Raw genomic sequence first — 13,260 nt, 5'->3', positions numbered from 1 at the left:
TAAGCAGGCATGTTATCTGTACAAGTAATTAGAGCTTACCTACCTCTTCTGTCAGTGTTGTAGTTATTCGTTTCTAATTGTCTGTCAGGTTGGGACAGGACTACACTATATTAAAAAATGTAGCATTTTCTGTGGAGCATTTCGGCCGGCAGGACCTACAAACGTTAGCTATAGGGTTAATTCAGTGAAGTCTTGCTGGTGTTAGGGATGGCTGTTGGAGGTCATAAAACTACAGGGAGTGCAGAATTATTAGGCAAATGAGTATTTTGACCACATCATCCTCTTTATGCATGTTGTCTTACTCCAAGCTGTATAGGCTCGAAAGCCTACTACCAATTAAGCATATTAGGTGATGTGCATCTCTGTAATGAGAAGGGGTGTGGTCTAATGACATCAACACCCTATATCAGGTGTGCATAATTATTAGGCAACTTCCTTTCCTTTGGCAAAATGGGTCAAAAGAAGGACTTGACAGGCTCAGAAAAGTCAAAAATAGTGAGATATCTTGCAGAGGGATGCAGCACTCTTAAAATTGCAAAGCTTCTGAAGCGTGATCATCGAACAATCAAGCGTTTCATTCAAAATAGTCAACAGGGTCGCAAGAAGCGTGTGGAAAAACCAAGGCGCAAAATAACTGCCCATGAACTGAGAAAAGTCAAGCGTGCAGCTGCCACGATGCCACCTGCCACCAGTTTGGCCATATTTCAGAGCTGCAACATCACTGGAGTGCCCAAAAGCACAAGGTGTGCAATACTCAGAGACATGGCCAAGGTAAGAAAGGCTGAAAGACGACCAACACTGAACAAGACACACAAGCTGAAACGTCAAGACTGGGCCAAGAAATATCTCAAGACTGATTTTTCTAAGGTTTTATGGACTGATGAAATGAGAGTGAGTCTTGATGGGCCAGATGGATGGGCCTGTGGCTGGATTGGTAAAGGGCAGAGAGCTCCAGTCCGACTCAGACGCCAGCAAGGTGGAGGTGGAGTACTGGTTTGGGCTGGTATCATCAAAGATGAGCTTGTGGGGCCTTTTCGGGTTGAGGATGGAGTCAAGCTCAACTCCCAGTCCTTCTGCCAGTTCCTGGAAGACACCTTCTTCAAGCAGTGGTACAGGAAGAAGTCTGCATCCTTCAAGAAAAACATGATTTTCATGCAGGACAATGCTCCATCACACGCGTCCAAGTACTCCACAGCGTGGCTGGCAAGAAAGGGTATAAAAGAAGGAAATCTAATGACATGGCCTCCTTGTTCACCTGATCTGAACCCCATTGAGAACCTGTGGTCCATCATCAAATGTGAGATTTACAAGGAGGGAAAACAGTACACCTCTCTGAACAGTGGCTGGGAGGCTGTGGTTGCTGCTGCACGCAATGTTGATTGTGAACAGATCAAAACACTGACAGAATCCATGGATGGCAGGCTTTTGAGTGTCCTTGCAAAGAAAGGTGGCTATATTGGTCACTGATTTGTTTTTGTTTTGTTTTTGAATGTCAGAAATGTATATTTGTGAATGTTGAGATGTTATATTGGTTTCACTGGTAATAATAAATAATTGAAATGGGTATATATTTGTTTTTTGTTAAGTTGCCTAATAATTATAGACAGTAATAGTCACCTGCACACACAGATATCCCCCTAACATAGCTAAAACTAAAAACAAACTAAAAACTACTTCCAAAAATATTCAGCTTTGATATTAATGAGTTTTTTGGTTTCATTGAGAACATGGTTGTTGTTCAATAATAAAATTAATCCTCAAAAATACAACTTGCCTAATAATTCTGCACTCCCTGTATGTATTTGAATCTGGACTTTTTGGAAAGTGTTCTTGGAAGCGCTGTATCTTTTCCATTCTTTCTCCATGAATTGCCTCCTCAGGTTTTCCACCCATTTGTTTTGTATTAGCTTTGTGACCCATAGAATAGTGCATGGATTACTTGTAGTGCTTCCCCCCAGAAAAAGGGGAAGGGTGGCTTTTTCCCCCTTCCATCTCCATGTTCTATGTATTGCATGTGCCAGTCTGTTTATATACTGTAAATTGTCTACCTGGTAGGTCTTGGTCTCTTTAGTCTCTTCAGAGTTCCTCAGAAGCCTTCGGTTTCCCTTCTATATACCGGTCCCATACTTGACTATGCACGCCATTGCCCATATGGATCTTTCCCCTTCCCTTTCTCAGCTATCTTAGTGGTCCAGCTGTGCATAGCTATAGTTCAGGTGTGAAAGTAATGTGACCTTTTACATCTTTACCATACAATGCCAGGTGCCTCTAGCCATTGCTACACATTTTGGTTGTTTCATCATGCATGGAAATTAGCCCAAGATAACTTCAGGCAGTTATGTGGAGCCTATTGCTATTACAATTATTCTCTGCTCTTGTGGTTTTGGTTCGGTTGCCAGCCTGGTCACCCATTAAAGTGAGGCTGCAGTGTACTGTTTTTTTTAAATTTTGTTTTTTATTTTTTTGTATTTTATTTTTTTATTGAGCTTAGTAACCAATGTCATCAACCAAGACAGATTATTTTCAGCAACACAAGTTAGTACTTAATAAGGAGCTTTTGGTGGGGCAGCGTAAATAACTGCATCAAATATCAAGGTATACATTTCTGAATGATGCAAGATAAATAGAATAACTAATATATTGGTACAGTACATATTGCACAACTTGAAATCCTAGCTATAAAGTACAGTACCCTCTACTATTAAAACAGCTTTAATTCCAGACCCATAAAGTACAATGTACATATTTCCAAAACGGTGCTTATAAAGCAGCAATTCCTCGCTCTGCTCCCGAGAGTAAGGTGCCTCTGATCAATCAAAGTGCATTATGTTGAGTGAAGTGCAGAATATACAAATTAACATTAATCCTCCTTCACGGAAACATAAAGGGAAGCGCAAGTGCTAGCAGAAACAATTCTGTGTATGCATATAGAGGGTACCCCTATCTCTGTTGCTTTAAAGTGCAACATGCATTATGAGCTCCCTATAAACTCCTAAAAAATTAAATCCTATTGTAAAGTGCCTGAAATTAAATAAAGTGCAGAAAGGACATTCTTTCAAAATTAGCCACTCTCAATGACTTATTGCCCATTTCTGAAATGACCTGTCAATCCTCTTCTGTTATCCTATATTGAGTTTTCCCATATACTTTCTCAAGGAATCCTTGGATAGGATCCTGAATCGAACCACTGCGGAGTAGCCTGTACCAATTCCCAGTACCCATCAACCTGCTCCTAACAAGCGAACGCATAGCGTAGTAGGGTACTTGACTGGCTTTGGAGCAATTGGAAGCAAAACGTGTTAATTGTAGATAGCCCCACTTAAAATTTTTGGTCTGGATCCTATACCTCAGAATTACTCCTTACATGTTTCTACGTTACCTCTAATAAGAAAATCCTCTATCTCCTTAAAACCGCGAGACACCCAAAGACTAACAGAAATTGCATTCCTCAATCTGAAGTATCTTATACCTTTTTTTCTTGGATAGCTTGACTGTTTTTGAAAAATTCCTGCACCATTTTTCTTTTTAAAAAACCAAAAAATTCATCCAACACCCTTTTCCCTCCCAACAGTCTTCCTGCTACGTTTAAAAGCACTGCATGGTAATATGATTGAATGTGGGGGAGTGCTTCTAAATGGGGAATTGATTTTCTGAAAATACCCACTTTTGATTTTGATTGGAATATTTGAAAACAAAAACAGGAATACATGTAAAATCAACATTTTGACTAGTTCAACCCGCCCACTAAGGGGGACGGTGGTGTTTGGGGAGGTGGGTGTATGGAGGATACCATTTGTTGAGTAACTCTTGTACCTTACTTGTCATAGTTTGTAGTATGGTATGCCACCAGGGGGCATGGGGGTTGGTATCTATTGGAACATGAGTGCAGTGGGGTGCAGTACCATGGCAACCTGTAGATGGGGGTTCATTTTTGGTTGAGAGTGGGGTAGTGCAGGCAATTCCCCCCCTCAGGTGAGGGAGGACAGGTGGGCCTGGGGTGCGAGGGGGACCTGGAGGGGCTTGGGCACTTCTTTGGGCAAAAGAAATGTTTGAGCTTTATTAGTGCAGATGATTTGGAGAGAGCCCGAAATTCAGAAAGCAGGGCAGGAGTGCAGTATAGACCCTCCAGAATGCATATTATAAAAATAATTTCCTGTAATGCTAATGGCATCTCCAAAAAGCGTAAATATGGGGGATTGATTTGATGGCTGATCTCATTCTCTCCTCTGGTAATTTTTGAAATGCTATTCCCCTAAAAACTGTATTCCTAAAAAGTATCCAAATGCGTAGTTTGCTCCAGGGGGATAGCAGCAAGAGATGTTGCAATCGTTTTAGGTAATGTCATTGATTGGCAAACAAGGGAGGTAATCAGAATCTGGTGGCATATAGTTATAGTTGAAAGTGTTGATTCATGGCTCCCCCCTCAACTTGGTAAACTGTGATGGCCCCATAAGCGATGATATTGGTTCCTTAGTAAGTATATGTAACATTGCTGGGGGGGACAGATGGCCCGTTGATCTGGGGGTGTGGGGTGGATTTTAATTTAATTGAGCAGTTGTCAATGAATACAGCAAACAAGGCTAAAAAGCAGCTAAACCCAAGAGGTAAGAGAGTGGTTTCTGTTTTAAAACAGGATTTTAGTCTTCTAGATCCCTGGCATACTGATCATCCAGGCATAGCACAATTAACATGGGTTTCACATCGTTTTTGGAACAGTGTCTAGGATTGATTTCTTTTTGGTCTCCCAGTCTTTGAAGATAGCTGAGTCGGATACATTGGCAATGCTTTTTCAGATCACTTGGCGTTAAAAATCTCAATAGAATTTGCTGTTCCTCTTAGAGAAGGGACTAGGTGGCAGCTTAATAGGGCTTTATTATCCAGCTAGGAAAAGCTTGAAGATAAGCAAATTTGTATAACTGAGTTTTTTTAAAGATTAGGAATAGATCCTTGCTTTTTTTTGGTCTAGGAGGCATTTAAGGCTACTACATGTAGGCATATTATTGCCTACTAAGCTAATCTTAATAAAGAACGTAGCAAGCAAATAAGGGAATTACAGTTAGCACTCCATTTGGGTGCCAGAGTGGTCATTGGTGGTTCAGCAAGCAGGGGATTGTTAGAGCGTAGTTTAGAGAAAAACAAACAAGACTTTTTCATACTAGAAGAAATTACTAGTTCAAATGTTTAGCAAAATAGGTTGCCTCTGTCTTTTTGCAGCACTACGATTTGGAGTTGTGGGGAAGATAACAAAGCCTGAAGTCCTCGACGTTTTGGGACAAATGTCTAATGCAAAGGCCTGTGATACTGAATTTCCCACTGAGGTTTACAAATCATTTGCGAACCATGATGGGACAAGGAGCTAAACATGTCATGCCTATCAAATGCAAGGCAAAGGGAATGTCTTACATCTGTTCATGCAGAGTCCTGAAGCCCTGCCAAATCTGTATTATCTTTTCCATCCCTATTCTGGGATCTTAGAGAAAGGGGTGTAGTTAAGGTGCCTGTTATGAGGTGATTTGCAACATAACTATGTGGTAAAGTCATTAGCTGATATGGAAGGGTCCATTGATCAGTGAGTTTTATGGAAAGAGAATGTTACTTGATCATGTTTGCGACATGGGTGAGCAATGTGATGAGGTCTTGACAGTATGAAGATATGGCATTGTTGAAGACATGAAGTACACAGGCTTTTTTGTGTTCCTCCACATTGTTGGTTGTCTTGTTCTTCTGCCATGTGTGTAGAAGAGCTCTCACTTTGGTTTACAGAGTGCTATGTTAGTTGATAACAAGAGTTGTGGATGTGACCAGTGGGGATCAAGATGCAAACTAGGTAGTATTTATTAAAGACCTATATCAGAATATTTGTAATAGATTTAAAGGTGCATTGTTTCAGAGTGAGAGGAGGTCAATATGTATTTTATTCAGTAATGCAGAGAGCGAGTCAGAGGCTGTGTTTGCTTTTGTTGATTGGGGCGCATATTGGGTCAGGAATTGCAGGTGGTATATTACCTAACGTATAATGTCAGGATCGTATCAGAAAGAAGTGAGTGAGGGTTCAGACTATGGTTTAGTATTGAATACAAGTATACGATTAAGGGGTTTCTCTCAGTTATAAATTGGCAATAGGACACCTTTCTTTGCATTATTTTCTTGTTGTCATCTAGCCTACTGAATAATATTGCCTTGACAACATATTTTCTTCCGTGTTGCAATCCTCTTTGCCCAGGTGTTTTTACTGCCCATAGTTCCACCTTTCTGCATGCAGAAGATCAATTGCCATCCCATCTTAGAAAACTTCCTTTCATCCTGCAGGCCCAGTTTGGGTGTGACCCAGCCCTGATTTATCCCATGTTCAAACTCGTTGAGTGTGGTTTTAGTCTGCAATTTGGGGTTTTCTGGAATTTCATATTTCTATTATTTAGTATAATATTAAGATGATCTCTGACTCCTCTTGGCTTCTCTAGTGTAGAGAATCCATTCTTATACCTCTAGGCCCAGGTCTAGTTACAAAGTCCACAACTCCTCTAAACTGTCCTTAGTTGTATTTCTTAGGCCATAATCCCCTTGGAGACCCTTTACAGCCTACTTGAGATAGTAGAAATTGTGGTCTAGTTCATGGGAGATTAGTGGATATGAATATTGTTGTCCTACTGTTTCTTTGGTCATCAAGTTGATATTGATGCAAATTATTCTTTAAGTGCATTGTAATTTATAATATGTTTCAGGCATATCTCTGAAGTGATTACCAATATTTGTTTTATGGATTTTGGAAACGTGTAGTATTTTATTCTTTAAGAGTTGGCATGTGTAATGATTATGTAGTGTGCAACTGTCTATGAATTATTGCACTGTTTAGATTGTGACGTGATAAGCCACAGTTCATTAGGTATTTTACTTTCTAAGCTTTGAAGTGATGCTTTAATGTATTTTATTTGAAGTTGTGTGTGGTTTTTTTGTGTGTGGGAGAGGGATGAGTGATGACTTCAGGCAACATTAAGGGTTTCTCTGCCTGGGAGCATGCAGTCAGTTTAGTGTTTAACTCACCACTACGCATGGGAGATCGCAAAGTGCAGTACACAAGTAGACATACATGAGCCAGTAACAGAACTAAGGGGCTTATTTAAAAGCCCCTTGCGCCACTGTAGCTTCCAGCAAAGCGTCAGTTTAGCGATACAGTTGCGTCAGAATTTCTGGCGCATCTGTGGAAACGTGCGCCATGGAGCTCTGTATTGTAAATCCAGTGCACCCATGGCGTTATTATGGGGGGGTCACAGGGCAGTGCAAGATATCTGACGCTCAGGAGCCAATGTGTCAGATTATTGTAAATGAGGCCATAAGTCTGTGGCTGCCATTCAGATTTAGACATTGTTGGGTCTTCATCAGTGGAATTTTGGGGATTTCCATGGGTGGGGAGTTTTGGGGCTTCCAAAGGGCTAGAATCCTGAGCTGAAGCATCAGTTGGAGCTTGTCATTGGTGGTTGCTGTTTCTGATTTATCCTGCTATATACATTTAATCTGAATAAGGCCTTACCTGGGCAGACAGCGTCCTTTCAGAGTGCTCTTTTACCTTCTCTCTGTACTACTGAAGACAGGTACTCACTCAGGCATTAATTGATTAATTGATACAGTTTCAAATCTTCTTCTACTGCCAGAAGGCCACTTGGTTAGTTAAAGTACTGGCTGAAAGTTGATATGATATAACACATAAAACTGTTCACCATACTTGTTTGCTATTCTGTAGATGTTGCCCAGCTGTTGTACTGAGGCAGATACAAAAGGACGCCCAATTTCAAATCTGTTGACGATTGATTGTGGACGTCCTGATTTCTGAGATCCAGCATTTTACATTGAACTTCTACAGTCAACTAATGCAGCTTATTCAAGGCAGCAGTAAAGTGGTACAATAGCAATGCCCCAAAAGATATCCATAATAAGCTAGACAAAATAATTGCATCTAATTTCACTTGTTGCCACTTATTGCAAAGGAACATGTCATTTGATCAGTATTTTCAAGTAGCTGTCTATGAATGTGGTGTTACCTAATTAGGAGAAAGTGATCCTGTAAGCCATGTTTGACATACAGTAGTAATCAGGAAGGAACTAAAATTTATTAGGACAGTTAGTTGGTGTTTTTGTTTTTAGTTTCTTTTTTTTTTAACCTAATATATACTACTTAAGTTTGTTTTTGTTTGATCTTAGTGAGTAATGCATGTTTGATTTAAGACATTACCTGTGACCTAACAAATACTTATACAGTCTGTCAGTAATTTTATACATTTTAGGTCTTATGTACAGACAGCTTTTTACTAGCTGTTGTCAAAGTCCATTTGTGTACAATACCAATACTTGTAGCCCGTTGCTTATTGTTTGTTGTCAGTCTTGTCAGTCTTATTTCTTGCTTCATGTTTAGTGACTTTCCTTCCACTTCTTGTGTTTGTTCATCCCCTGCAGCCTTTCAGTTTGATGATTGTATTCCTCCATGCCTTTCTTTAGGGACTTCTGTTTTTTTCATTTTCTTTGAATACTCTATGGAACAGGATTTTTTTTTTTTTTACTCGCTCACTATGTGTTGCCACCCCCCTCATTTCCATCGCCTTTCACTCTGTGTTGCCCCCTTACCCCTCTCAGCTTGTCCGTAAAAACAACATAGATTGAGGTTATTTTTATATGCTTTCACCAAAGGGCAGAGTTTACTGTAGCCTACATTTATTTTATGCCTTGCACTTGTTGCATGCATGAAAGGCCATACTTTGACACACAAAGGCAGCGTTTATTGTGCTGAACAATTCAGCTTGCTTTTGAGGGAGAAGGTATACTTTCAGCAACTGGAAGGATCTAACTTTTAATGGGTCCATAAACCTGCTCTCCAGGGTGCTGCAGAGCACCAGTTCTCTGGGGCATTTATTCCGGTTCCAGATTGTGTGGTAAGTAAATGCCAAGCATTTACCTTTAAGATCTGATACTTCAGATAGCTGCTATGTTCTTTTAAGTACCTGCAGCTGTCTGCTTGAATCTGGATCACATGCAACAGACGTTATTTATTCGGTATAGTTTCCTGTATGAAATTTGAAAATTAAACCATGCCATTTCTAAAGTTAAAATGGACATCTGTATTGAGTTTAAAAATGCCTCAAGCTATGTTAGCTCTTCGTTCAGTATGTTTACCTTTTATAAACAAGGTCTGGGAAAACCAACAGCTTAGCTCTCTCATTATAAAAACGAGAACCATTTATTTTGCCAATGCTGCTGTCATAAAGATGATTTAAACTGGTTTTCTTTTCAGTAATGCAAATTGTTTTTATTTCTGTGAAAGACCATTCTATATAGAGCCTACAAATATAGTCAGTGTGAACTATGATCCTGAGGATGATGTGCAACAAGTTACAGCCCAAGCCTCTGCAATGAACAAACGAATTCATTACTACAGCAAACTCTCTTCCAGATCCACAGCATCCCTGGTAAGCAGTTCCTCTGCTTGCATATTTGTATGATCTTTTACCTCAGGTGTACAAGTTGATCTCTTTGCCTCCGCAGCCCAAAGTGCAACTGCATTCCCTCTATTACGGTTTATCCAGTAATGTTAAAAAAATGACTCAAATAATGAATTTTGACCATAGGCTTTTTAATATGTAGGCAGTGAAGTGGGAATTCAGTTATGTGTGAATGTAATTCTGCCTTGTAGGAACTTCATTGATAGTCATAAATGTTAGAATAATTCCCCACTGCATGTGTGGACCCCAGAACACTATAATAGAATTTTTTTGTCCACTGAATAGCACCAAGACGCTTTTATCCATATGTCAGTGAAATGTATCATTTAATAGAATGCCTATCCATGGTAATGTTTTTCGTTATTGTGGATTGTATGCCTTGAAAGTTCAGCTTGATTGATTGTGCTATTCTCAATATAAGGAAGTGTCCTGTCTCGTTAACTCTGTAAGGTTCTCCTACCCTTACTGCATTGTATGGCAGTTGACTCACAGAGCTGTTTTTTTTCTAGCACATGGGACAATGATCTCAGCATACTTGTCAGGTTACATGATTTTAAAAAGTGAAATTGTGAGTCTGAAATCTTTTACTGACATCTTTGCTCAACTCTGTACTATGCTTTGTTGAGTGCAGTCATTTTTTCCAGCCTCTGACAGGTTTTGTCTTGCAGGAATTACTTCACTTTTGTGTCCATTATTTGGAAGAAAAAGGGCAGCCCGATACTCACACAAGGTGTGTCTGCCTCCTGGCCTCTCATTTGGTTCTGGAATGTCACATTTGTAAGAAGATGTTAAAAATAAAAGTTAAAGGACTGGGAAGATATTGGACTGAGGGGCCTGATGCAGGAGAGGACAGAAGATAGGGAAATATAAGTAAAATGGGGACATCTGCATCCCTGTCCACCACTGAGAGCTTGCAACCTCCTGAAAAAGACTATCATTGAGGTAGATCTAAAGAGAGAAGATCAAGTGTCAAGGAATGTCAGTGTCATAGCAAGCGGTGTCGCTGTCAAAAGCCTCAACCTCTACATGCTCACTTTCAAAAGTTAGATTGTCAGGATCACAGAAGGTATTCTGAAATCTTTCACATTGACACTCAAGAACCGTGGCGGCTAGAACACCTGCCCCACTGATGTCGAAGAAAGTCCACACAGCATTAACTCATTCACCATCCTCAGCGACATTAGTGATCATGGTGGCCTCACCATCACCGTTGGTGCATTCGTCTTTTACTGTACATTCCCCAAGTATGTGTTCTCCTCAAGGAATAACGTAACTTAAGATAACACCAAGGTTTTTATCTTCCTCCTTGTCACCATCACCGGATACCTGGATCCTGCACCTCTTTCTGTGCATCCATTGAGGACAGTTATTCTTTTTCAGGACTCTGTTCAAAAGCCTCTGCTATCTCTTATTGTATCCCCTCCAAAGAAGGCATCAAGAACTATTGCCACCTGTATGAAAAACAAAACCCATTACGCCATCTCAGACTTCCCCAGGGTCACCCAGCAGTAAAATGGTGACATCACCAAGCACTACTGAAATGAAAGCGGCATAGATCTTTGCAGGTCAAGATCCCCATATTCAGACGTGGATAATACTAAGGGCCATATTTATACTTTTTGACGCACAACTGCGCCAACGCAGTTGTGCGTCAAAAAATTTAATGCCAGCTAACGCCATTCTGAAGTGCCATGCGGGCGCCGTATTTATTCAATGACGTTAGCCGGCGTTAGCCGGCGCTGCGGAGTGGTGTGCGTCAAAAAAAATGACACACACCAGGCAGCGCCGGCGTAGGGGAAAATGGAGCTTGGGCGTCAAAAAATGGGGCAAGTCAGGCTGAGGCAAAATTATCGCCTCAACCCGATTTGCGCCATTTTTTTTTTTACGCCCAGACGCCATTAACATGACTCCTGTCTTAGCAAAGACAGGAGTCATGCCCCCTTGCCCAATGGCCATGCCCAGGGGACTTTTGTCCCCTGGGCATGGTCATTGGGCATAGTGGCATGTAGGGGGGCCCAAATCAGGCCACCCTATGCCACAAAAAAAAAATATATATATATACTTACCAGCACTTACCTTAATGTCCCAGGGGTGGGTCCCTCCATCCTTGGGCGTCCTCCTGGGGTGGGCAAGGGTGGCAGGGGGTGTCCCTGGGGGCATGGGAGGGCACCTGTGGGCTCCTTCCGAGCCCACAGGTCCCTTAACGCCTGCCCTGAGCAGGCGTTAAAAAATGACGCTAACGCGGGTAGACGTCATTTTTTTTGACCCGCCCACTCCTGTGCGTCATTTTTGCACGGGAGTGTAAATAAGGTGCACAAGCCTGGGAGTCATTTTTTAGACGGGAACGCCTACCTTGCATATCATTAACGCAAGGTAGGTGTCCACGCTAAAAAATGACGCAAACTCCATGAACTTTGGCGCTAGACGCGTCTAACGCTAGAGTATAAATATGGAGTTCGTTTTGCGTCGGATTTGCGTAAAAAAAACCGACGCAAATCCGGCGCAAACAGAGTATAAATATGTCCCTAAGTCATTTTACACTCTGACATCTCCAACTAGTTCGGTGTCCTGAGTAGCATCAGTAGACAACATCATAATATTTCAGGAAGTGATGTGGAGGAGCAGCAAAACTAAATATTCAAATGGAGACTCCTCTGCCAACAGTTTCATTGTAGAATCTCTCCAACCAAGAGCAGCACCAAAACCTTTGATTTTAGGGGTTGCTCGATATTGCTAAAGAGATGTTCAGGACACTGGCAACAGGTAAAGATGTAACACCTTGCCTTATGAAAAAAATGTAGGCCGCCACAAGAAGACCCAGAATTGCTGAAACAGACCCCGAAGATACTCTGCTAATGTAATAATTGTTAGGTGCAGGCATGCGTAAGCCCCAGAGTTAACAACCCCTCAATGGTGAAGTAGGATACGTGATTCTGCTTCCAGAAAAGCGTGCGGCCAGTGGCGTCACCCTACAGTGTTATGTGTATTTGTCTACTGCACAACTGACCTGAAAGGTTAGCCTGGCGCAAGCACAAGTTTGGGCTAGGTGAGAAGCCAAGTATTTGGATTCACGCGGACTTCAAGAACTAAGGAAAAGGCTATTCTAGGCTTTAGGAGCGAGGTTTAAGAAGGCAAGACCGCTGGATCTGGTTCTGCATATGCAGGTGTATGCAAGTTGGAGTCTGGCTGCGGTGTCTGGTAGGTTTGTGAAAGTTTATGCGGTTGTTGAGGTACTTGGGGCCAATGTTGTGTGTGTGTGTCTTTGTATGCATGTGTGAGGAGTTTGAAGAGTGCTTGTTTGTGGATTGGGAGCCATTGGAGTCCTTTGAGGAGGGGGTGTGAGGTTTAGGGTGAGCCTGGCCGTAGGTAGATAGAGATTTGGGAGGGGTTGACATCGTTAATCAATGATTTGTCCAGCCATCAGCAAAAAGACTACCTAGATGTGCTCAGTGATGACATCCTGGTGTTTAACCATGTAATAAGAGCAGCTGGGGATCCAGCAGAGCATGCCACAGTGGAGTGTCCAGAAGCCCAACTTAAGATTGTTAACCTGCCTTTTTCAGGGTCCGCATTATTTGGGCAGCATACAGAGTTAGAAATGCTGCCAAGGAAGTGGGAAGTGGAAATGTTAAAGGCAGTGGGTTTAGAAGAATAGAAAAATTAATTCAGAGAGCAGTACAAGCCAGTGGTGAAAAAGATCTTCCATCGAAGTGTCCAATGGTCTTATAATGGATGAATGAGTGTGAAACATCATAAAGCATGCCTGTTCTAT

General features: G+C 41.4%; 1 protein-coding gene across 1 annotated transcript in view; it reads left to right on the top strand.

Moving 5' to 3' along the window:
- SLC38A9 (solute carrier family 38 member 9) overlaps window positions 1-13,260 on the top strand; it is a 405,919-nt gene that overhangs the window by 55,985 nt on the left and 336,674 nt on the right. The window contains 1 exon segment of the mRNA XM_069222157.1: window positions 9,311-9,455. Within this exon segment, the coding sequence (XP_069078258.1) occupies window positions 9,311-9,455 (145 nt within the window).

Source organism: Pleurodeles waltl, chromosome 1_1, assembly GCF_031143425.1.
Source record: "Pleurodeles waltl isolate 20211129_DDA chromosome 1_1, aPleWal1.hap1.20221129, whole genome shotgun sequence".
NCBI classification, from domain to species: Eukaryota; Metazoa; Chordata; class Amphibia; order Caudata; family Salamandridae; genus Pleurodeles; species Pleurodeles waltl.
This window is presented reverse-complemented; position numbering and strand designations above follow the sequence as displayed.